Raw genomic sequence first — 26,379 nt, 5'->3', positions numbered from 1 at the left:
GGAAAGCTGGCCTGACCTCCCCCTGTGGCACGGGGAAAGGCTAGCCGGGGCCCTGTGGGCGTGTGTCAGGCTGCGACTGCAAGGCTGGGAGGGGGGAGAGGAGACGGAGGCCACGTGTAAGGGGCTCCCTGGCAAGGAGGCCAAAGCCGAGCAGGAGGCCGGCGTGTCTTTCCCGCCACCTCTGCACCGTGGCTAGGACTAGAGGCCTGCGTCTCCCCGCCCCCCCCTCCCCGGCCCAGGTTTTAGGTGCGCAGCGCAACGCCGCTGGAAATGCAAAGAAACCTCGGCCGCCGCAGCCGCAGCCGCAGCCTCCCCTCCCCTGCCCTGGTTGGGTTCAACGAGTGGCGATCTGGCGAAGTTTCCTGCTTTTAGTTTCCCGCCCAGGCCCCCGCCTCTCCTCGCGCGGTGCGCGCAGCGCCTGGCTGCCCGGCAGAGCAGAGCAGAGGCCGGGGTGCAGAGGCAGGGTGCAGGAGCCCCAGCCCCTTTCTGCTTCTCTGCGAGGGAATTTTCCCTGGACAAGCCGCGGAAAGTGGGTTTCTTCCTGCCGGTGCCCTGGAAGTGCTGCCGCAGGAATCGCTGCAGCAATCTCTCCCCCCCCCATAAAAACCTTTCAGCAGAAGGGAGGGGAAATCAGGCAGGTTTGCAAAATGCGCTGGGCTCTTCTGCAGTGTTAGATGATTGATGAACGGGGGGGAGGAGGGGAAAAAAAAAAAAAAAAAAAAAGGACCGTGTTTGCGGGAGGAGGAGTGTGCGCGAGGATGGTGTCATTAAATAATTAAAAAAATCCTTAAGTCTCCTTTGGGGAGAGAAGTGGAAGGGCCCTGGTCCAGAGGGTGTAACCGGTGGCTTGTTCACCTTCCAAGTTTTGCAGAGAGAGAGAGAGAGAGCGAGCGAGCAAATGGTGGGGGAGCGAGGCCGAGATTTATCGTTTTGAATTTTCAAGAGATCATTTTTATGATAGTGGGCGTTTGGAAAGCAGCCTCTTCCCATTACCCACATTAGAGCGAGCGAGCGAGCGAGGGAGGGAGCGGATAGGCAGAGCGAGGCACAGGCTGCTGCTAGGCGAGCCCGGAGATTGCGCGCTGCGAAGCGTTTCCCACCCTTGGGGGACTCAGACGCTCGCTCACTCACTCACACACTCTCTCACAGACGCACATGGTCTCTTCCTTGCAAAGTTTCGCCTGTGATTACTCCGGGACTTTCCTGCTCCGCTCCGGGCTGTAACCTTGAACTTTGCTAGCGTGGTGACAGTGCAACCACCACCAACTTCTTAAAAAAGCAAACAGACAAAATCCTCCCGGCCACCCCCCCCTCCCCGCCAGGAAAAAAAACCAGCCCTTCACCCGAAAACCAGAAGCAGCAGAAGTAGCAAAAGCAAGACGCCTGCGCCGCCGCCGAGAAGAGGGTTAAAAGTGTAGATTGGATTTCACCCCGGGAAATCTAGCACACGGAGTGAACTTGAATCTTGGGCTATTTAAGGAGGACTGGGGTTTGCTGTGAAGTTGTGGCGATCCAGGGCAGAATTCCGTCCTGATTGATTCATCTTCCTTGAGTTCTCAGATGACTAAAATGAATAGATGAAATTATTCCCTTTTGAGGCTTTTCTTAGGAGCTCTCCGGGAAGTGTGTTCTCAAAGCGAAGTCATGATGTATTCTCCCATCTGTCTCACTCAGGTACAGAGGCGTTTTGATTTTACATTTTTTATTTTATATATACTAGCCTGACTCATTAACAACAATATATATATATATACAGATGCATACATATATATGAGATTGTTGATGACTCATGCTAATAGTTATAACGGCTTAAAGCACAGTTATAGCTGTCCGTCAGGGTCTAAACTCCTGTTGCAAAAGAGAACAGCAGAGAACAAACTGTACAAGGCCATTATTTTGGGGGAGATTCGTTGCAAGTGCCATCTCTAGATAAATACTGCTAAATTGTTGTTGCATAAAAGGCCAAAAGTAAAAAATAATCTAGATTAATATAATTAAAACGCCGGTCTGAAAAGCACTGATTAGACTGGAAAACACTGATCTGTCTTTTCTATTCTCCTATTTATTCACTCAGTGTCTAATTAAAAGGGTTTAAAAGGAAAAGTGTTATTTTTTAATTAAACATTGACTAGTGTAACGTAATACTGTTCCATGCTGAATTAATAATATATAGTCTGCCAACTGTATGAGGTTGATTAAAGTGAGAATGACCACACTATAAGATATATTCTTATTTGGCTGTCTAGGAACATAAATTTTTTCTTGTTTAATTTTGGTGTTTTATAAATCAGCATGCAACTTCAAAAGCAAAAATTACCCTTTATATACATTGCACTTATGGTTATTGTCATGTTTTGGTGGTAACTGACTTTTTGGACCTTACAAGAAAAACAAGTAATAGTTCTCTGTTCTGCATGCAAAACCATATATTTTGAGAATTTTTGGACAAACCGTGCAATATTGTTTCAAGCAGGGGGGATATAGAGAGTAGATTTTGGAAAATCCAAGGGTTTATGAAGATATTGAAAACATAGTGAAAGAAACAGAATACGGACCTACAGTTCTTTTGAAACTATTATTTTTAAACAGTAGAAAGTAACACATCAGAAGTTACTGCAGAGTATATTTATTATCCCTTTAACAATAAAGAAATATATTGGTGCTAGAACATATTCCAAAGAGTAAACTAACTCGAAAGCTATTGGATAGTTTTCAGCAGTTTTTGTAAAAGTCTGCCTTAGGAGGATGTGAGTAAACTGATTAACTGATAGCTGCTTGCCTCCACATTGGTGCAACAAATAGCTAAAGAAAAATGAGAAACCAAGTCTAGTGTTATGTTATAAATCTAATATTAATGCAGTTATATTTGTACACAGGACAAATACATTATAATTTCAATTATTTGACAATTTAAAACCATTGTGATTTAAAAGGACCGAAGCCTTCAGAAATTATGAATGAAGATGAAAACAAAGATAAGGCTTATTCATTGATTGGATACAGTCCTGTAGCTTTTTGGCTGACACATTTTTTATTGTTTATATTTTGTTTGGCATCTATTTGTGATGGACTTAGAAATGGATATTTTCAGCAAATAAATGTAAACTAAAGTGGAAAAGAAAATTAAGTATATTTTTGTAGTTTAAAAATAAATTATAGATTGCAGTTGGTATTGAAGATATGTACATATGTTTACAGGTACGCACCTAGGAATTACTTCTGGTGTAATCCACGATTAGTGGATTTTTTTTCCCCATCAGCTGCCCTCTCTAAAAATATTGACAGCTAATGGGTCTTCTGTACATGAGTGTGTATCTGTGAGTAATACAAATGTAATCAAATAGTTTTTACATTATATGAAAGAAATAGGGCAAATTTTCACGTCCACCTGTAATATAGCGGATAAGGTCTTTTGCTATTTCCAGGTCTTATGACATTTTTTTCATATGTTTACTTTTAAGATTCTTTCCCTAGAAGAGGTAATAAAATTCCATCATTTTTTTTTCCAAATCTATAGAAAAATGCCACTCTTTATGTGTTTATAAAACTTAATTTATGAGATTTATGCAAGCATAAATAAAAGAACATTATCTTGGCTGTGCTGTATTAAGAACTTGTATATAAAATATAGCCCTTTCCAATCATGCTGTATCATAAGGCTATTTAAATAGGCACGTTTAGCAGTATACATCTGGAATACAACTGTAGCATTTCTGATTTGCTTTAATTGTAAAAGTTTCTATCCTCTGTTTGAAATGATTGAGATTTCTTTACTAATTCCCCTCCTCTTGCCTCCAATTTGAAGGTTAAGGTTACATGGTAAATGAGTATTTACACTTTGTCTTCTTTTTATTTAAAAAAAAAAAGTAGAATATCACTGAATCTGATATTAAGTTGTGATTAACAGTTTGAAAAAGTCTTGACAAAATTATTTTAATATCTACTATACTCTCTGTTTGTATGATGGTCCAGACATATTTTTGCTGCGGTGCTGTGTGCTCATAATAAAATATTCTGGTAAAACTTATAAGCACAGATCAAAATAGAATACCTAACTGGATAAAAAGTGCCTTAGAAAAGTTGTGAGGGTATAATGTTATAGCATCTTTTTAGATGCTTTTAGAATAGATCTGAAATCTAAAGCAGGTTTGTCAAGCCAATACTTGGCAATTGGGAATACTACCCATCATCACTTTAAATGCCAGTTCAATGGATACGAAATACCTGTATGTTAGAATACAGACATCACATACTATGTATTTCTCCCAGCCTTTTCTCCCATATTAGAATGAATATAAACTCCAGTTTGTCTCTCTTGCTGTGAGGCGTGATAGAATGCAATTACCGCATGCCTTTAAATGCTCAGGCTCTTGTGATATATTTAACATGGTTTATTTTTATATTGCTGAAAAGTATTGTTTAGCTATAGAGAAAAATAATAAAAAATCATGCAGTGAAATTGTGCATGCACAGTCTTCTGTGTGTAACTTTTGCCTCATTTACTGTATCATAGTTCTCTAATTTGAGTTTAGATGAGTTGATATGAAATTTAGAAAGAGGTGAGGTGAGGGGGAAGGAGAAAGGAAATACATTTAGCTTGTAAACTACTCTGAAAAAGGAAGCTTGGCCTATTAGTCAGCATTATATTGTGATTATAGTATAGATATTTGTTCATTTATTTGCAAGCTATATACGTATTTCAAAATAACCTCCATGTTCGTTTAAATTGCTGATGCACATTGGTTCACCTGAGCCATTTGTTACGACAATTGAAAATTTTACCTTCATAAATCTTATTGCAAGAGCAGTTATGATTCACATGGGTAAGTGCCACATAAAAATCATTTTTTCAATATTACCTCTACCAATGTTAGGGGGAAAAAATCAAATTTAGTAGACGGCTTTTTAGGAGGTTTAGTGGAGAATGTGTATGATTAATAGCAAATCTCCATTAAGGATCATTTTTATGGGGCACTTCTTGTCAAATAATGTTTCATTTGAAAGGAATACAGACACACAATGAATCTCTGAAAGATATTTGATAATACTGCTTTACAGTAGGTCATAACTTGCTGCTTCTCTGCTTCATACTTTTCTTTAACATATATTTTAGAGCTACAGTCTTTGATGGTATTATAAAACAAAATGCTGAACATGATAAAAAAATAAAGCTTCTCTTTTTATAGAGAAACATTAAACTATTAGAGTGTCAGACCTGAAATTTAAATATATAAAATGACATGGATTTTGGATACTATTGGATATTATTGTTAATGTTTGATATAGTACCTAAAAGTAAAGTCAAACCAAAGAAGTTCATGATGTCCTTATTAAATACCCCATTTCCCAAGAACTGCTTGATATACAATATTCAGATACTATGGGATATTTCCATAACAGTTTTATTGCATATTTTAAGCTATAAACACTGCAACCTGTTTCAAATGTAGAGGAAATTATTGTATTTGGGACAAAAGGATTTCCCCCACTCTAACCCCCGCAAAAGTTACAGGTTTCAAAATCTGTAATAAAATGAATTAGAAATGTTTAACAATAACTTTTTTGCTACATATGTTAAAATCAAAATTTTATTAAACGACTTTCATTAAGATGACTTTCTGAAGATAAAAAATAAACTTTCTGTAGTAGTTATAATGAGAGGAAAAAGCATGACATCAGAAAGTGTATGGAGATAGGGAAATCTTATCGTGGGCTGTGGTTGCTCAGAGCAGTACTGCCTTCCCACACAAAGAACAGATTGTGGTTTAACTCTTTACATGGCCTAGTTTTGTGTGCCAGTATAGTATCAGAAATGTTCGACTCTCTGCTGGAAACTACTGAACAGTTTAATCATTGCCTTTATGTTTCATACTGTAATATAACCATTTGCATCCTCTACTGTTCAGTTTTGGTTCAGATTTTTTTTTTCTTGTGAAGGTGGTGTTTGGCCATATGTGCAATGGTGCCCACAACTTTTTTGTTGTTGTTGAGGCATTAGGGGTGTAAAAATCAAATCTTACATGATTTTAACATTCAGAATATTCTGAAATTCCTTTGGAAATTGATATTTTTAATGCTAAAATCTCAGCCTGAAGTCTGATAGGTTGCCAAGAAAATACTCTGAACTCTATATAATTATGAAGCCATTAGTTATACTTTCATCATTTTTACCTAATGGAGTTAATCACTCCACTGATTAAATATAAGTCATTCCATTTCTATCAGTGTAACGAAAATATTAGTTTATAAACTCTATTCTTGTGTGTAATCACATAAAGAAAGCTGTGGTTTGATTGTATTCCATCACTCAACATGATGTATAACCACTGCATTGTGTTTAAAAACAAAAACACATACATATAAAACAGAGAGACACCCCCATAATCTCTCCCTGAAATACCAAAGCAGAGTAACATTTGGTAATAGGTTTTGACTATCTTAAGTTAGTGGAATAATTACATTCACATTTGTTCAAAGAGATAGTACTTTGGGGGAAAGTCCTATTTAGGCATGAACAACTATGTAAGATGCTACTTAAAACAGGCAAAATGAATGAATGAATTGCTGTGTGAAATACTCATAAACTGCATTTAGGCTTTGCCCATTTAATGCAATACAGACTGCAGCTAGATAGAAGATATGAACCTGCAGGTAAAGCCACATACCAGGAAAGGATATTTTAAAAATGTAAATAAATCGCATGGATTTCACACAAGCAGTGTTTGACCAGTGGTGTATCCCTAATATCACCTTGCCACAGCATGCAGAAACACAAAGAATGCAAAGTTTGTGCCAAGTTGCCATTTTTCATTGTATATCTCAGATTGATTTTTAAGAGGTTTAGAATAATTGCCACTCTCACGTGATCAGTGACAAATTAACCGAATCTGTGGGGCTTCAAATCCCATAGTAAATCTGTTGGAAGAATATTAGTGTAATTTTTGTTTTCAACTTCATAAACTTCTATTTTACAAAGTTGGGGAGGGGGCAGATAGGAGGGAAGCACGCAGAGCTCTAAGCACAGAAGCTTCTGTTCAGGATTTTTACACACTGTCTCTTTTGCCCACCTTCCCTTACGGTATACTGGTTTCTCTAGTTTCTACCACTGGAATGGTGCTGTTTCAGTGTTGGAATGTTGGACGATTGATAAGAAAATGGATCAAGTTTAATGGCGCATGCTCTTTGTGCCACCAGCAGTCTCTTGCTGAGAGCATGCTCCAAAAGCGGGAACTGTGTGGCATTACACTGAGCATGTATATGCTTTGTGTTTCTGTGCCACAGAGAAGAGAAATGAACTGTGGCATTCGCTCCTGCGTTCTGAACATTTCTGCTCAGATTTTTTAAAATCGTATTGTGTCCTCTTTGTAAAATGGTACTGCTTGGCATTAGTCGATCAGTCAAATATTTAAATGTTAGAAACAAAACGTCTTGATAGCATCTCTTTTAAACGATGTAGTCTGTATAGCATTGTGAATTGAGGGGCATGCAAAATAAAGCCTTCACGTGTTTCTTTCAGAGGGTGAACCGTGGGGCAAATGTGATGCTCAGGATACTTCTGTCTCTTGTCTGACAGTTATATTAATTACATAAAGGGATGTTGCGCAGAAATTGTTGTAAATTGTTGTATTTTCTTCATTTTGGTTTTCACTTCAAAATGTTCAGAAACATATTTCGCTATTACCTTGATCATTAGAACAAACTGACTTTAAGTTTTCTTCTTTCTCCCCCCCACCCCTTCTTTCAACAGGATGAATTTCACCCGTTCATTGAGGCACTTCTACCACATGTCCGTGCAATCGCCTATACTTGGTTCAACCTTCAGGCTCGAAAACGCAAGTACTTTAAAAAACATGAGAAGCGAATGTCAAAGGATGAGGAAAGAGCAGTCAAGGATGAGCTACTTAGTGAAAAGCCTGAAATTAAACAGAAGTGGGCATCCAGACTACTCGCCAAGCTGCGCAAAGATATCCGCCAAGAGTACCGGGAGGATTTTGTGCTCACTGTAACTGGGAAGAAGCACCCATGCTGTGTATTGTCCAATCCTGACCAGAAGGGTAAGATTAGGAGAATCGATTGCCTGCGACAGGCTGACAAAGTCTGGCGTCTGGATCTAGTCATGGTGATCCTGTTCAAAGGCATCCCCTTGGAAAGTACGGATGGAGAGCGACTCATGAAATCCCCACATTGCACAAATCCAGCACTTTGCGTCCAGCCACATCACATAACAGTATCAGTCAAGGAGCTTGATTTGTTTTTGGCATACTACGTGCAGGAGCAAGGTAGGAAGCAGATTGTTGTGTTTCTATGTTAGTATGTCAAACACTGTTTCCAAGCAGCACTTTTCTTTTCTTTTTTTTTTAAAAAGGGAAGATTTCCAATCACACATTTTTCTGGGGTTTATATTCCAACCGTGGTTATGTACACAGTTGTAAATCAGCATGTATACATATACACAGATACACGTGCACTCCAACAAACATATGTAAGTGACACATGCATATGACATACATGCTGCTTTTTCTTGCAAAAGGAACAACGAATATTTGAGTTCCTCTGAAGTTGTCATTTTGGTCGAAAACTGGCAATATGTTGTACATTTTTTTCAATTAGTATTCCAGAAAATATTAATATTTTATACATCTGTTTCCAACATCATTAATGACATATGCATCTATGTGTACTTGCATACATACAAAATATAATTATTTATATTTGTCTTTTAATTATTCATGTTCAATGACTTGGGTTTATATTGATCAATCTATTATTGCTTTGAAGAGCAATTATAAACTTTCTCAACTATTAAAAAAATAAAACGTTAAAAAGGAATTAGCAAACACTGACATAGCCCCAGTAAATATTTGCAGCTATATATTCAGAATTATAGCATGCAGTGTTTGCATTTTATTCATATTTTAATAAGCACTCTTTGATTGTATGAACCACTTCAAATTACCAATATGGATTTTACTTTTCAAAGATTCATGATGCAGATTTGCTAAACTTTTCGTAGCACACTGATGCACATAATTTTACTTAAAAACTGTTTATATATGGAAAATACCAGGTATACTTAAAAAAAAAAAAACAGTTAAATTTAGAGATATAGGACTGAAAGGCAACCAGCTGATCATATTACTTTACAGATGATTCAGAAAAAGTATTTTGCTAACCAAACTTTATGTATATAATTCTTTGATAATAGTATTCATTTACAGGTCATCTGAACCATAAATGGATCCATGTAGATACAGGTTTTCTTATTTCTGAAACTCATGAAATGCATGCTCTTTGTTATAGTTCCTTTTTTATCCTCTTGTAATCATACCGTCCTCTAGAAATCTTTATATTACTGATTGATCCACTTTAATAAAGCATTTCTCTTTTTTTTGCTGCAAATCCAAACTAGGGAAAGTTTGAACTGCCACAGATGGTGGGCCATTTCATAACTTGGCCTGGTGGTAGGCAGAAATGGCCTGCAGAAAGGCAGATGGCAGACTGTTAGCTGATGTGCTGTATATAACTAGGGGATTTAACTGAGAAATTAACCGAATGAATTTTATTAGTAACGAAAAGAATAAAATGGCACCTAACGTCATATAGATTTTACATAATATTTATGTGTATTAATTCTGCAGAAGAACAAACACAACAAAAATGTTTTTATTTTTAATGAACCTCTATTCTAGAATTCATATTGAATTTCCCAAATTGTGTGTTATGATCATGTAATTTAAGTAAAGCAAATTAAATACAGTGAGTCTTGATGGATTATTCATAGTGAAAAAATAAAACTCAGTATTTGGTTCTGCTTGTTTTTATTAGCTTATTTTTTCTCAGCAGTATACAGTGTATATAGAACATTTGGTTGTTTTGCAGTGACTTGAAGACTTGCAAAATCTGGTAAAGCTGATCCAGGAAAACATAAAGAAAAGAGTTTACTGTCTCTGGTAGCTTCAAATAAAACATCTTAATTATATGCTATAATTCTAAATTTCTTTAGTGCAGAAAAGTTCAGCAAGTGACATTATGGAAATACATATAGTAAGACATAGCCTGCTTAATACTAGCACATTTTACCTGTCTGTAAAATATATCTTTCTGAAAGTCAAGACTACAAGGGGAAACAAAATGGTTCAAGCAACTCTGGAACCAAGGAAACAAGGATCGGCATAATCTCTTAAACATTGTCAATTTTTAAATTGGTGGAAGGCTTCAATTTGAATTGGGGAATCAGGATTGCGGGGCATTACTGGTTCATTGGTTTGAATGAACTGACAAAATAAGTTATTTTAAGAAGTGTCAAAATAGATGTGAATAAGATAAGCGTACGCTAACGTTATGACACCATTCATATTTCCAAAGATACAAGGAGCTACTGAGAAAATATACTGGAAGATAAAGTTGATTAACTTCTTTGTATCAAGTCACCATTGGTAGACCCTTTTGTTTATTGTAAACTGTGAATCTAATTTGTATCTCACTGTGTTGCGGTAAATCTCCTGTTAACATGTGGTGGCTCTCTACTTGAAGAAGTCCTATTAAGTTAACTTTGTATTTTTTCTTTTGTCAAGCTTTGAATTTTTCTCTTTATTGAAAGCAGTTTAATTATAGTGTTTTGCAGTGTAATTGATTAAGGATGTCAGGTTTTGTAAAAGATAATCATGAAGTCAGTCAAACTGCTGCATCTTGCACATGACGTTTTATTTCTCTTTTGGTATATGAAAAGCTACTTAATGGTGTCATATACATTAAGAATAGAAATAAAAACAATTCCTGAAAGAAATATGAAAAAAGAATAAATAAATGAAACAAATGAAGGGGCAAAAAAAATACAGGGTCTTTTTTAAATGGCTAGGAGAAAACATGAGGAAGAATAGTTAGAATGCCAATGATGGTTGCCAGTGGCACCAGGATTGGCATCAGACCTTCTTTGTTTAGTCTAAGATGCCTGTGATTTGTTGGTTGGCATCCGCATTGCAGTGTGGAGTAATGTTACAATATATTGACAATTTCCAGATCTAGAAATGTCAATATCCTTTTGGTTCTTTATAAAGGGGGTTTCTACTTCTTGTATTCCATGTTTCTTTTGAAGGAAGAAATAAAGACCCAGCCTATCAAGTTTTGTCATTGACCAACTCCATCTAGTTCTCCTTTTTGCTCCTCTCTCACAATTCAGCTGTTTTCTCCCCTCCCCTCATCTTTTATTAGCATCCTCTTCTGTTGCAGAATATAAAAAAATTTAGAAGGGGTTTGACATGGGTTGTGATGTTGCTGCTTTTAGTGGTTTGGGAAAAGAAGCTAAAGTTTACATTATGTTGTATACCTACATCATTAGAATGCTTAGTATCAAAATAATCCTTTTTAAAAACAAATTTCTGTGGTGTTCTGCCTGTTCTATATATTTGTCTATTTTTTCTGATTTTTTAAAATTAAATTAGCAAATGTCATGATCACCGCTTCTTTTGACAAAACTATATATTTTTTTGTTATCCGATAGACAACGTGTATCGTCGGGTATGAACTACATCTTAGTCCATAAAATCATTTGGTGGTATTTGATTCAATCAGTGCAGCGCTTATGCTGTGTTCCGTTGCTACAAGAACCGCCATTTTGTTTGTCAAGTGCCGGGGGGGGGGAGGAGAGAGAAGGCAGACAATGTGCTTGATGCCAATAATGGTTGCCAGTGGCACCGAGGTTGGCATCAGACCCTCTTTGTCTAGTTGCTGAATGCCTTTGATTCGTTGGTTGGCATCCGCATTGCAGTGGGCACATTGGAAAGTTTTTGACAATCACTGAATGAAAGCTGCTGTACTTGTTTGCTGCAGTAGAACCTCAGATAATATAAGCCTTTTCCTCTTATAGATGTTTTACTTAATCCTACAACAGCTGATTTTCAAATTTGCATTGCTGTTTTTCTAAATCATAAAATATCTACAGTGATGTTTCTCATCTGCAGAATTCTTAATCCCCATGTTGTCTTTGTTAATTTTTTTCAACGTAAATAAAAATCAAATCTTATATTTGGTATTTCATCACATACTGAATGAAGCATAGTGCACCCTGAGAAATGTTTTGGTAGTCTAAAAGACTAAAATAATAGTAGATGCATTAAACATTTTGAAGTGGTTTTTTTTGTGTGCCTATTCCTATCAATGTATATTTCTCACACCAGCTGTATTACCTTGTGCTTACACTCTTCCCTTTCTGATGGTGTAAGAGTGATATAATTGGGGAACTTTACTCCCAGATGCTAATGTAAATCAGGAGTTGAGGGGAGGCACTTTAAACTTAATATCTAAGTATGAGTGCAGCAAAAAGATACAGTTCCTCTTAGTCTGATATAGTTCAGACACTCCTGAATTTCTAAGTTCTTAAAACATTGAGATGTTAGAATTCCAGCTGCACAATTCTGTTACCAGGAAATCAACAAAAAGGCTAAATCATTTCTGTTGAAGTTTCCTAGATAGTTAGCATTAATACTGCTTTCTGGTTAACCACCATTATCTCTTTAATTAATAAGAAGGATTAGCAGTTCTACCCAAAGGGCTGCACAGAAGGAAGTCTGGCCTACGTGAGTCCCTGAATCGCCAGACTGTGTCCTGTCTGTTTGGGGGAAAAGAAGGGGGGAAGAAAAAGGGGGAAGGGAGGGTGTAGGCTGAACTTTCTCAAGAGTAGGTAGGGGACTACTCTGTGTGTGTGGAAAAATTAATCTATCGCACGACTAGGAAGTTTACAGATCTCAAGAAATAGCAACTGTTGTGTGCTGGCACTTTGTACAAGCCACATGACTTCAACAGCCTGCAGTTTAAACTAACTCAGGCTTACTGATTTTTGGACTGTACTTTGTCCTGTTATTAAGCACATTTTCAGATAATCTAAACAGGAGCACAGAAGTCCATGTACCTCAACCGCATTGATTTGAAACTGTATTTAGCCTTTGTAACATAGAAAATTATGGCTACTTTTTTTTTTGAATGGCGACATCACTATTTTCATATGGAATATCATAGTAATCCATTTGCTTTGTTTTCCTAAGAAAAGTCTAACTTCACTTAAAAATAAATTTTAATGGTTTTTAAAAAACGTGGCACTTCTGAGTTATAAGAATTAACTAGCGAAATATTAGTGGTGTAATAGTTCAATCTCTTTATTAGGCTTTGTTTTTTAGGTAACTGACATCTTTGAACTAAGTTTGGCTGGTCATTCCTAAATGTGTAATTTGTTTACATTTTTAATTAATATTACTAATTATTATTAAATAATAAATCATAGTTAGAAATATCAAAGTGGTAGCTTTTAAGTATTTTAAAAAGTGTATGAAATTATTTAGGATGATAAATTCAGTTTAGGAATAATGTTTGAAGGTATTTTATTCAGTTGAAAACTATATGCAACAATATATTGGTGCGTAATCTGTTTTATGTGTGAGTCATATAATGCTGGTGGTATGTAGATGCTCAAAGTGCTACATCATCCTCATGGATTTATGACCAGAGGTTGCACTTCTTGTACACTTGGATGCTTACATGTTCAGTGAATGCAAAAATGGGCTCACAAGGATTAGTCCACTGAATTACTACTTGTCCCCACTCCCATTACCTTGCAGGATTGGCCCTTTGTGAAAATTGAATATGGGAACATAAAGTTAAGTATTATAACCATTTTGCAGAAAGGTACACCAAGGCACAATGGGTTAAGTGACTTACTGAGTTCATAAAATTGGTGGTTGAACTGAGAACAACACCAAATAGTTCCGACGAACATCTTCCTAACCAGTAGATCACGTGGGTTTTGTCCTTGTCATGGCGTAGTACATCAGTCATGTTATATAGCAGTCGTTCCCAGCCTGTGGGTTGGGGGCCAAAAGTGGCTTGTGAGGGCTTTCAGAGTGGCCAGCCCGCGGGCTGCAGAAGGGAGCCGCTGCCTAAGGACCCAGGCGGAGCATGTTGCCGTGGGGCTAAAAGGCTGGTGCAGGCTCCTTGCTGTAGCCAAGGGGGTGGGAGATCAGCGCTCCCCTCGTCTTGGCTGTAGCAGGGAGCACAGCAAAATGCTCTGCCTGGGTCTCTAGGCGCTGGGGTCCCTGATTGAGCCAGAAGGAGGAGAGCACTGATCTCCCATCCCCCTGGCTGCAGAAGGGAGCTGCCTTGGGACCCAAGTAGAGCGCATGGGGCTACAGGACACATGTGGTTTCTCTTCTGCAGCCAGGGGGACGGGAAAGCCTCCTCGCTGAACTCCTTCCATCTGGCTGCAGGGGGGGATGGGGACTGCCAGAGGAGACTGGTGGCCCTTCAGGGTCGTAAAAGTTTTATCTGTGGCCCTCCAGCCAAAGAGCTGGCAATCACTGTCTTCACAAAGCAGTTTCGGGTTTAACTATCAGAGCCCAGGTGCCACTATGGAAGTTTGGCATTTATGGACTGAAATGGCAAACTGAACCCTTGCATTAGTAACAATCTCACTTTTGTAGCAGAGAGCCAATAAGGGAGCAGAAGAATGAGTTTCATATTTTATCAATTCTGCTTTTAAAATTGTGTTATCTTTAGCTAGCGGATGGTTATATTACACATTTTTCTTAAACATCAGTTTGCTTTGATCAATTCCAGTTTAATATTAAAAATCTTTGTTTAGATTGAAAAAATATTACACGCTTCTAGGGTGGAAGACATACGGTACCTCATCTGTGCTGAAAAGAACAGGCATGACATGCATTCATTGTTAAAAGATCATGGTTAATTAGATGTGAACATGGATGTAGTAATGTTTTCTAAATGGTTCTTGCAAATATTTTATGCATGAAGGTATAGGGAATTAAAATATTTGAAAAGGCCGCATGCTAATCCTGACTTTTCTGTTTTGTGTATGTTTACTGATGTTTTGGAAGGTAGTACTAAAATCCAAAATGGATAGTATTTTTTTTTGTTAGTTTCCCCTCAAAGTGGGGACTCTTAGTAGTGGAATAGGACTAGTCAGAGACAAGGAAGAACTTTTAAATATTTAATTATAATGTGCCTGGCATGTATGAAAGAGATGTTAACAGTAATTGGGACAAAATACAACATGGTTTTAAAAAGGTAGATCATGCCAGACCAACCTGATCTCCTTCTTTGAGAAGATAACATTTTTTTTAAACAAAGGGATTGTAATGGATCTAATTTACCTAGATTTCAGTAAGGCATTTGTTACGGTTCCACATGGGGAATTATTAGTTAAATTGGAACAGATGGGGATTAATATGAAAATTGGAAGGTGGATAAGGAACTGGTTAAAGGGGAGACTACAATGGGGCCATGCTGAAAGGTGAACTGTCAGGCTGGAGGGAGGTTACTAGCGGAGTTCCTCAGGGATTGGTCTTGTTTAACCTTTTTATTACTGACCTTGGCACAAAAAGTGGGAGTATGCTAATAAATTTTGCGGATAACATAAAGTTGGGAGGTATTGCTAACACAGAGAAAAGACCAGGATATCATACAAAAAGATCTGGATGGACTTGTAAACTGTAGTAATAGAAATAGGATGAAATTTAATAGTGGAAAGTGCAAGCTCATGCATTACGGGACTAATAACAAGAATTTTTGCTATAAACTGGGGATGCATCAGTTGGAAGTGACAGAGGAGGAGGACCGGGGAGTATTGGTTGATCACAGGATGACTATGAGCTGCTAATGTGATGTGGCCATGAAATAAGATAATGCGATCCTAAGATGCATCAGGCGAGGTATTTCCAGTAGAGATAGGGAGGTGTTAGTACCATTATACAAGGTGCTGATGAGACCTCATCTGGAATACTGTGTGCAGTTCTGGTCTCCCATGTTTAAGAAAGATGAATTCAGACTGGATCAGGTGCAGAGAAGGGCTACTAGGAGGATCCAAGGAATGGAAAATTTGCCTTATGATAGGAGACTCAAAGAGTTTGGCTTGTTTAGCCTAACCAAAAGAAGGCTGAGGGGAGATATTTCTCTCTATAAATACATCAGTGGGATAAATACCAGGGAGGGAGAGGAATTATTTAAATTCAGCGCCAGTGTGGACACAAGAACAAATGGATATAAACTGACCATCAGGAAGTTTAGGCTTGGAATTAGATGAAGGTTTCTGCCCATCGGAGGAGTGAAGTTCTGAACAGCCATCCAAGGGGGAGCAGTGGGGGCAAAAAACCCAAGCCGGCTTCAGGACTGAGCTTGTTAAGGTTATGGAGGGATGGTATGATAGGACAATTTGGCAATTAACTGATTGTTGACTACTAGTGGTAAATATGCCCAATGGCCTGTGATGGGATGTTAGATGGGGTGGGTTCGGAGTTACTACAGATAATTCTTTCCCGGGTGTCTGGCTGGTGAGTTTTGCCCACATGCTCAGGGTTCAGCTGGTTGCCATATTTGGGGTTGAGAAGGAATTTTTCCCCCAGGCAGATTGTCAGAGACCCTGGGTTTTCTTTTGCCTTCCTCTGTAGCATGAGGCACAGGTCACTTGGTGGTGGATTCTATACCTTCTATACCTTGAAGTCTTTAAACCATGATTTGAGGACTTCAGTAACTCAATCATAGGTTAGGGGTCTATTACAGGAGTGGGTGGGTGAGGTTCTATGGTTTGCTGTGTGCAGGAAGTCAGACTAGATGATCATAATGGTCCCTTCTGACCTTAAAGTCTATGAGATGTATTTAAAGAATACTTCTGTTCCTCATAGTCTTTTTCCTGATATAGTAGTGAAATCATCTCCACAGAATTAAGCAACATAGTTCCTGTTTAAGTCAAAGGGAGTTTTGTGGTTAAATCCTCAGTCACTATTTGGAAGTTTAGGGCATAATCTTTAATTTCTGACATCACAGTAATTTCCATAGCAACAGGCCAGAAAGCAGTGGTTCTCAACCTTTCCAGACTACTGTACCCCATTCAGGAGTCTGATTTGTCTTGCATGCCCCAAGTTTCATCTCACTTAAAAACTTCTTGCTTACAAATTCAGACATAAAAATACAAAAGTGTCACAGAACACTATTACTGAAATTATTTTCTTATTTTTGTCTGTATTCAATGTTAGTTTGTACTGACTTTGTTAGTGTTTTTTAATGTAGCTTGTTGTAAAACTAGGCAAATATCTAGATGAGTTGATGTACTCCCCTGGAAGATCTCTGTGTACCCCAGGTTGAGAACCACAGTCATAAAGTAAACACTGGATTATTGCTTCATGGTAGGGTCAAACAGAAAAATACTCAGAGTTGTGGACAAAAAGGCTTCTTTTAAAAATGTAAATAACTTCATTAATTTGTAAGGGAAATGCTTAAAATAAGAGACAGACAATTATTTTAAACGTTCTCATTTTCCTGTATGTTAAAGGTCTCTGTGATTACAGCGAAGGCTTAGATAAAGCTGAATTAAACACTAATACCATTACACTTTGTGTTTTGAAGTTTATTACAACAGAAGTGGTGTCAGTTGACACACTTTACAGGCTCATACATTGTGCTAGAGTAGGGTGACTGAGCAACCCACGTGGTTTTTCAAGGCAAAGATGTCCAACATTCTTTTCCCCTAGCTCCTCTCTGTGGTGGAGGAGTAACTTTGGAAATCTCAAGGACTAGTGGTTACACTATTGGAAGCTCTGGTTATTACAGCAGCATACCACAATGCCAAGCATAACAATTCAAGAGGCTCTCTAAAGACTTATACTCCCTTCTCTGTGGCAAGGTGGTATGTTGCTTTACATTAATCATTTGGGTTGATGAATTTAAAATATCCAATCAAGTTCTACTGCTAATTTAACTGAATAGGTTTGTTACTTATGTTTTGGGATGGAGAAGAAATCACTTTATTCTGGAGATACTTTTCAGATGCTAAGTAAATGTGAAAAAGGAAAAAAACCTGTCTAATTAGCCAGGGTTTGTCTGACAGGAACAAGATGTCATTCTTTATATGGAGGTTTCATGGTTTTACTCTCTTTTAACACCAGTATAACTTGTAGAAACAGTTGCTAATAAAGTGGTAAATAGAGGCGAAGCAATCTTAGATTTGAATTGGAGGTTTAGGTGCTCAAAGACTAGTAAATAAGAAGGAAGTCCTATAGTATTAGCTCAGTCAAAATGGGAAAAGAGAGTTGATTTGTGTGTGTGTGTGTGTGTATTGTATTTGTTTGTGAACAGTGAGCACGGAATAGGGTTGACTTCCAGTCTTCCAGTATCATCTTTTTTCCTTTCCCCATCTTTTTATCATAACTTTTTCAAACAAATGAATTTTGGGCTGAATTTTCCAAGCTTGAACTCAGCACAAAGATGATTTTTTTTTCTCTTTTCTTTAAAAGTTTGACCTGAATTGTTTTAGCCATTTTTTGAGTTGTGTGTATGTTGGGGAAAAGAAAAAGATTCAAATGAAGTGTTTGCTTTAGTATAATTCAGAAATGGTTGGAGTTAGAAACTTCAAACTTTATTTGATTTTTTTTGGCCTAATTGAGGAAGGAATAACAATCCAAAATTTGTTAATTAGTTTTAGTGTTAAAAACATTTTAAAATCAGAAGTTTTTCACATGAGCATTAGAAAATTTTCTCTTAGCTTCTTTTGTGTTCCATCCCCCCCACCCAAATCACTTAAAATATCAGGTACACACTGTCACTTAACTTTAGGCCACCCATAACTACTTAGAGCCTTAGATAGTGTTCCTGTAAGAATGTAGCTAAAGGCAATTCAGCCATTGAAGCTTCCTTTAATCTTGAACTGCCTTAAACGTTTTTACTGTAAAGGTGTCTTTAAAACTAAAGTATAAGGGCACCTTTGTAGGTAGTTCTCAGTGTGCTTCACTATATAAGGATACCTTTATTGAAGGTACCTGTACAGCTCTTAGGGCCTTTTAATTACTTGCACCCTTAAAAAAATGAAATCAAATACGAAAACTAACTGTAACGCAGTACTACTACTGAAAAATAAAGCGCACAAGTTAGAAAATTTAAATAGTTAAAGTTTCTAATACACTGTTAACGCAAACATATTGTACATGTGTAGTATTTTCATATTATTTGCTCCTGTGTAAGAGTGTAGAATTTTTAAATTTTAATTTCTGAATCTCCTAATTGTGGACATGACTCCTCAACCTTAATTGTAGTATTAATCTCAGTTCTTGTACTCTTCAGTCTCACAGGATGAATTTAAATAAATGAGAGAGAAGTATCAGCTGTTTATGCTGAATACAGTATGTGCAGTTTATTTTTTAGCCAGTGTGCTTTCAAAACTGGTTCTGTAATAAAATGCAGTTGAGAGAACTTTAACGATTCTGATTTATTTTTTCTTTAAAATAGAACCAAATAAAATATGCCTACTATATAATTTAGAAGTTTCAAATTCCGTAGTTTAAAAGTTTTATAAATATTCATAGACCAAGTATATTTGAAATTAAAGAGAAATTTTAATTTTTGTAAACCACTGGTAAAAAATAACATGATTTTCAACTTGATTTCTGGGTCAAATTAATTAATAGGAAGCTGTAAAGAAACTTGTATTCAAATGTAGAAGTGCATCATATGTAACTAAGCAACAATATTTATAGTAGGGCCAGTTCTTCACTTCATGTATGTGAATTACTCTCCACTAATGCCAATGAGAAGGTTGCAAAGGTATTGAAGGAATGATTATTCCCCAGTGTCTCTGATTTAGAAGTGTGCAAATGTCTTCTAGTCAGGACAACATGTATTTTATTATTCTGACATCTGCAGTTTCTGGATGGATTACCTTAAATTTGTTATGCCATGTTAAAAGCCTTGTTTTACGAGGCCAGCCTCAGCTCCTGGCCTTAGTGTCAGGAACCCTGCTACGTGATGCAACATGTCTTGTTAGGTTTAATTGACCAAAGCTGATTTGTTAAAACAAGTCATTTGTGCTGTAACTTATGCCTAGGCCAAGTTGCTACCTGAATCTCTTGACCTTGACTTGTCTGGGTCATGAAGTGGCTTCAAACTGCTTGACCTTTCCATTGTTTAGCAGTGCCACTGTTTCCTCGGATTCTTTTGTGGTAATAGCTGACAAGAAGGACTCAGCCCTGACTTTACACCCCAGTGGATTTCAAGGCATCCCTCTGGAGCTGCTGTGTTTTCTGTTTGATATGGTCTGGCTGTAGTAGTCATCTTTTGTCTCCTGACAACGATGGGGACAAATTGGCAGCTTTTCTTGGTAGAAGAGGTGGCAGAGGGATTTCTAATTGTTAGAGGGACACTCCATTCTCTTTTGCTGTGTAAAAAATATTCCATTTCTTTAAGTGTGTATAGAATCATTCTCTCTTTCAAGAGAAAATGCCACAATTCTTTATCAGTCAGAAGCTCTTTGTTAATTTTTTGAACTTGATAGACACATAAAATGGATATTAAAAACGCCCACTGAATGTAACATGCTGGAAGGGGGCTTGGCATTGATAATACTTTAGGATGAAAATGTCAGACCTGGACTTGCATTGTAGTGTGCAGTATTGTTGTAGCTGTGTTGGTCCCAGGGTATTAGAGAGGCAAGTTGAGTGAGGTAATAACTTTTAATGGACCAACTTCTGTTGGTCAGAGAAGAGCTCTGTGCAAGCTCAAAAACTTGTCTCTGTCACCAACAGAAATTAGTCCTATAAAAGATATTACCTCACCCACCTTGTCTCTGAAACATGGACACTTGTTACTTCCATTTTTTAAGAATTGCTTAAAGTTAAAGAAGTAGTTCATATTTGTGTCTCAGATGGCTAAGTAACTGATGTCAGAGTTATTGTAAAACGTCCTTTTTAGCTAGCTCTATTGTGTCCAGGGAGAGCTGTGTTGATGCAATATCTAAAATTATTAAAAGGGGGGAAGGAAGAAAGAGGGGAGAGAGAGTTTTACTTTTATCTCTGAAATTCTTGCTTTTGATGGTACAGTGCTTGCACTTTTTAAATATCTGTGAATTACTCTTTTGATCTGGTGGACAATCAATGGCTCAATATCCCAACAATCTCCCTAGTGTATGTCCCTATTTTTAATCTCAGATTCTTCATGTATAATGTGTGCTTTCCACAATCTGCTGTTCAGCTAGCAGAGTAGTTGATTTTTTTGAGATGGGCATTACATCTAATAATTTTTCCCAAATCCTTGGATGTACTAGAAGAAGTCCCTATTGTAATCAGTGAGTAGGTAGATCTGTGTAAAAAAATTAATGACAGTATGGTCTCACTGATTTTTAGAAATCATAAGGAAATGGTCATTGGGCCTACCACTAATATTACCACTATAAAAAAGCACTAAATTGTAATCCAGTGCTATTCAAATAGATAGTAGGTTATTAATTTAAGGTCCTGAAAACTTACCTTACATAAGTAGGCCTACTGAAGCAAATGAACTTTACATTATATATATATATATATATATATATACAAAAAATTACTATATATATATTTTACAAAATACTAATTGATTTTACAACACATGATCATATTTAAGAAAAAAATCCATCTGTTTTGTGTTTTATGAAATGCAAAAATGATTTAGTGTGTGTGTGTGTGTGTGTGTGTGTGTGTGTGTGTGTGTGTGTAAAATAGTACTTTGGTGTAATTGTAAATGGCCAAACAGACCTTTTTAATTTGATTGTGGGCTGAAACGTTTTCAGTCTAGAGCTAATTTTTAACGGCCAATCTACAACCCCCTTGAAAATGTGCTTACCAAAGCTGAATGCAGTGGGTCCTTTGGCTGGCTGAAAGAAAAGGCGTTGTTTCCCCGTAGAAGCTCTCTCAGCAACTGGCAACAGAGAAGGAGGATGAGGAAAGTTTATCTGGATGGAGCAGAGAGGAACAGGAAGTGTCTGGACTAAGAGGGGAGGGGGCATTGCCCTTCCAGGTGACTGGAGGGGGGTATTTATACCTTGGGCAGTTCTAGAGAAGCCCTCTGAGTAGTCTGTAGCAGCCACTTTCCAACCCCTGGAATTTGCTGTGGGCATTTGTACTAGTCGCCTTTGTCCTTGGGGGCTGGGAAAGAATTTTCCCCTCACTGACAGATTGGCTGAGGCAGGGTGGGTTTTTTTGCTTTCCCACAATGGATTAGAAACCTAATGGGGTGGGCAGAAAGGTTAGGTTAAAATGTTGCAACTTAGTGACTAAAAAAATGTGGCAGCTGTCCAGCATAGATAATCATTATGGAAGGGTTATGGTTACTGGATGAAATGAATTGGAAGGGGATTTAGAGGAAAACTAAATCCCTTAAGGAAGTTGGGGAAGGGGGTCTGGGGCTCCTTACACCTGGGATGGTGGGGAACCAATCTCCTCCCCTTTATAGTTCCCTTAACACTCAAACAAGGATAGGTGAGAGGGATCCCAGAAATGGACTGGCTGGGGTTAGGTTGGAAAGTGGGAGGAAGTAGGGGGAAACAATTAAGGAAATAATGATGACCTGTACTGTACATTTTATTGCTGGATGTTCCCAGATATTTTAAGTGAATAAAGATGCAGCCTAATTAAACCACATCATTGCCTCCTGTCTTTCCTCTGGCGTGGCTGTACAAAGAAGGGTATATATAGTGACACAAACTAGACTATAGTTCCTTGAATGATGGCCCTGTGATGACCATCTGAAGTAGGCTAGTAGCCTGGGACTCTGGAGACCTCAGTTCAGTTCCCTGCTGTCCTGTGGACTTCGTGTGACCTTGGTCAAGTTATGTAAGTGTCTCTGTGCCTCAGTTCCCTATCTGCAAGAGGGGGGTAATAGGACAAGGGGGACTGTGAGGATAAGTGTGTTCAAACGTTATTAAGGCAGTCAGATACTTTGGTGCTGTGGGCCATATAAGTAAATAGATACAAACTAAACAGTTTACAGTTCTTTAAATTTTTTTCACTGTGAGCCAAATCTTCATGCCAGTGCCCAGCCCAAAGAATGGTTCTACATTGTGTAGCAATGTCCCAGTTTCACCATATGTACCTCAATCGTCTCGTGACCTATGGATGAAATTTGCCAAAGTGTGGAAGGCCAGCCAAAGCAAGCCTCTACTTTAAGCCCTGTGGTGGCACTGTGCAGTAAAGCAGAGAGTAGGAAAGCAGCAGCATGGAGGGGTCTGTGTGCTGCGGAGGGCTCATTGGGGGAGGGGCTGCCAGGTGCACACTTACCATGTCCAGTGTACAGGAGCCTTGTAGGAGCCATTGGCTGGAATGGCTTTTAAGGATGGCGCCTTGTGGCCTGTCCATAGGTTGTGGGTGTATACGAATTTCATCACCCTTCAATACCTCTGGAGGGCCAAATGTACAGCCTCGTTATTGAGATTTTGGGGAGGATGCATGGAAGAACCCCTACACGTAAACATCTGCTTGATCATAAAATGAACACACATAGATGAAAAGAAACTGATGATGGCAGTTAAATTTTATGTTCATATACTTGAATGGACCTGTGAGTACAGCTTATTACATCTTATTGATGATTTGGATAGATCTTGTAAGGCCTGTGATGGGTCATACATTCTTCAAGTTTATTTGATATTGGAAGTGATTTAGTATATTTTACTTTTTTTTTCCTTTCAATTTCTTTTAAAGGGCCATAATTTATTCTGAAGTCTGCATTGGTTAAATTGAAGCCATCCAAAACATTTAATTAGTAACTTGAGCTGTTTTGAATTCATTGTGCCATTCACCTTTTCCTCCTTAAATCACTGTCTCCCTTATTCCTCCCCCCACGACAGTATTTTAGGCTTGCTAATAACCTAGCTGTAAGTTTTTCAAGATTAACATGCCTATTTCTAAGAGTGTAACATTATTTTAACTTACGCTTGCACAACAAAAACAAGTGGAAAAATAAAGTTTGCCCACCTCTTTCCCCTCACAGTAGGATTTAAGCATGAAGATACTGATTCCGTTTAGTTTGCTGCTAACAAAGGGTTAACATTAAAAAGTATTCTATTGTTTGCCTGTTAGTTAAAGAATAACTAGCTGTGCAGAAAGTAGAATTGGAAAATTGATTAGGCTGTCTAGATTCAGACACATAATTTAGAGTAATCAATATCTGTATATATAGTTCCACATATGGCTTCAGAGGTGAGTTCACTGTCTCTAGTGTGATGACCTATAAGGGTTTATGTTCTGAAAATTGTCAACTTCATTGATTTTATTACATTTTGGAAAAATTTTGAGGAGGTTAAGAATATAGATTAATTATTAGAACTGGCTTAACTGTAGTTGAAATCTTCAAAAAAGGAAGTGGAGACTATATTTTGTTTAGGCCAAAAGGGATTGTTTTCCTTCTTTTACTCTAACTAAAAATGTTGGTGTCTAAATGTGTATTTTAAAATATTGACATAATCTTATACTGGCATGTGTGTGTGCGCACACACTTGTTGCAGTGCTATAATTCTTTTAAGGTCCTCCATGACTACTTGCACATTCTTTTAACTCTATTGGTATTACAACCAGAATATTCTGTGGCATGATTTATAGTTATCATGTAATGATTTCTGTTCTGTTCTATTTACAGACTCCAAATAAAGGAAAAGCTGCTTATAGTAATATGAGGATCACTGGTCTTTCAGTAATTAAATAGACTTGTTAAACTGCATTAATCCTTTTTGGAACATTTGGAATGACTTCTTAGCACTAACAAACACAGCATTAGGGCCTACAATTAATCTTCTGTTTGTCCTCCAACATTTGTGTAATAGAAAACATGTGCACTGAAAAACATATTCCAGTTTTAAGATCAAAATCACTGCAGGAACAAAAATTAAATTGTCATAGTGGATTGTCCAGTAGTATGAACCAGAAGTAGTATGGAAATGGTGGTTAGGATAACATGCTTATGCCTCGTGTTTACAAACCATGAATTTAAGCCACCAGTAAGGAATATGTAATGGATTGCATGGGCTGAGTCCTTACCTTGTCTTTGATAGAGGACGTGAATGCTGAGTTAGAGTTCAAATCCCTTCCTGAGGTTTGGCTTTATTAGTAACTCAGAAACAATAAATCAAGATAAACATCAACCAAAACGTCCTTTCTGAGCTTGGCTGTTCTAGAGTTGCCCTCCTGGACCTTCACTATGCTAGTTCTCTTTGGCACCAAAAGACTCACTTTATATCCTGCCTGATTGGAGATAACTGCCCTCCCTCCCACCATCCTGAATGATTCAGCCATAATTATCCTGAATCTTAATGTTTTAGCTTGAGTCTAAGCTGACTCAGCAGAAAAACCTTGCATTCCTACAGTATATACAGTCTTAAAGTATGTTGTCCTGTCGCAATATGACAAATTTAACCAAGCAAGGTTTGACCTTGTCAAAATTTAATTTATATTAATGGAAATCTCTCTGCTTGCTGAAGAGTCACATAATAGGATGAACATTAATTTACATTCTGGGATCTGTTGATGGACCTACTGAGAAGTCTATACACAGATCTTTTGTTTAAAGTCCATAAAAGGTATGTTCTCACTTCCATATGCATGTGCTACTCCCCTTAGTATTGACAGTCACTATAAAAATGAGACTGTGCCCCTAGTAATTCATTTTAGGTCCTGTCATGGGAAAAACTGTGTGCACTTGTCTTGGATTATGGAAATACTGTGCTATTTGAGTAGCTTGAAACTGTTTTATACCATGTGTCTGGGACCAACTAGCACAGCTAGGAAGCAACTCTATGAGGCATCCATATTAGATCATGCAAATGAGACTACTGAATAGTAATAGTTATGGGCAATATTTTGGAAAACACTGATTAGTGACAGTTTTATTACAGCAAATGCATGTATGAAGTCCCCAGCTTTCATTCTAATCCACTGAAAACAGATGTCAAAGTATCCCAAATAGAATTTAATGTTTAATTTACATATTGCCTAGAAACTACAAACAAATCTTTTAGAATGTTGTTATTTAATCCTGGTGGTGTATCTGGAAAATGCACCCTTTAGAGTACAAACATTGTACGTGCATGTATTAATATATATAGTGTATGTGTGTCTGTATAAATTTGCTGACTCTTTATGTTTGAAACTACACAGTATACTTGCAGTGTACGGGTTTGATCCTCTTGCCAGTCATTATGTATTTTATTGAAGTGAAGCTTGACTCTAGACTATTCTGGTAATCCATTGTTTTCCTGTCACCTTTAGATATTGTGGTAACCAAAAGTTACAGTATATTAAATTTATTCCAGTGCTGGGTTTCCTTTAAGGCGTAGCGGTGGGGCAGATACACTCATCTCATGTTGTTTCCTTTTACAAAAAACAAATTCAGTGAAACTTTGACAAACATAATTTTTCCTCCTCAATTTATTAACTGTAATGGACAGTGCATATTATAAATATCTTAAATATGGATCAGCCCAGAGTCCTGCTGGAAGCTCTTTGACTCAGATAATCTATTATACAGTAGCAGAAAAGTCTGATGCGGTCTCTTGGTATCCTGGGTGCCAGGTGTGTTGCAGAGAGA

General features: G+C 37.6%; 1 protein-coding gene across 5 annotated transcripts in view; it reads left to right on the top strand.

The window, feature by feature from the left end:
• NFIB (nuclear factor I B) overlaps positions 1-26,379 on the top strand; it is a 219,707-nt gene that overhangs the window by 6,158 nt on the left and 187,170 nt on the right. For 4 of the 5 annotated variants that reach the window (XM_067553107.1, XM_067553104.1, XM_067553105.1 and 1 more), the window contains exons 1-2: positions 730-1,674; positions 7,748-8,279. In XM_067553107.1, coding sequence (XP_067409208.1) covers positions 1,645-1,674; positions 7,748-8,279 — 562 coding nt within the window. In that variant the 5' untranslated portion in view covers positions 730-1,644. Of the gene's footprint in view, positions 1-729; positions 1,675-7,747; positions 8,280-26,379 lie in introns of those variants that run through there. The other variant, XM_067553103.1, reaches the window with a different exon arrangement.

This window comes from Emydura macquarii, unplaced genomic scaffold, assembly GCF_026122565.2.
Source record: "Emydura macquarii macquarii isolate MOO-44397 ecotype Brisbane River unplaced genomic scaffold, CSIRO-AGI_Emac_v2 contig_1451, whole genome shotgun sequence".
Classification (NCBI taxonomy): Eukaryota; Metazoa; Chordata; order Testudines; family Chelidae; genus Emydura; species Emydura macquarii.
This window is presented reverse-complemented; position numbering and strand designations above follow the sequence as displayed.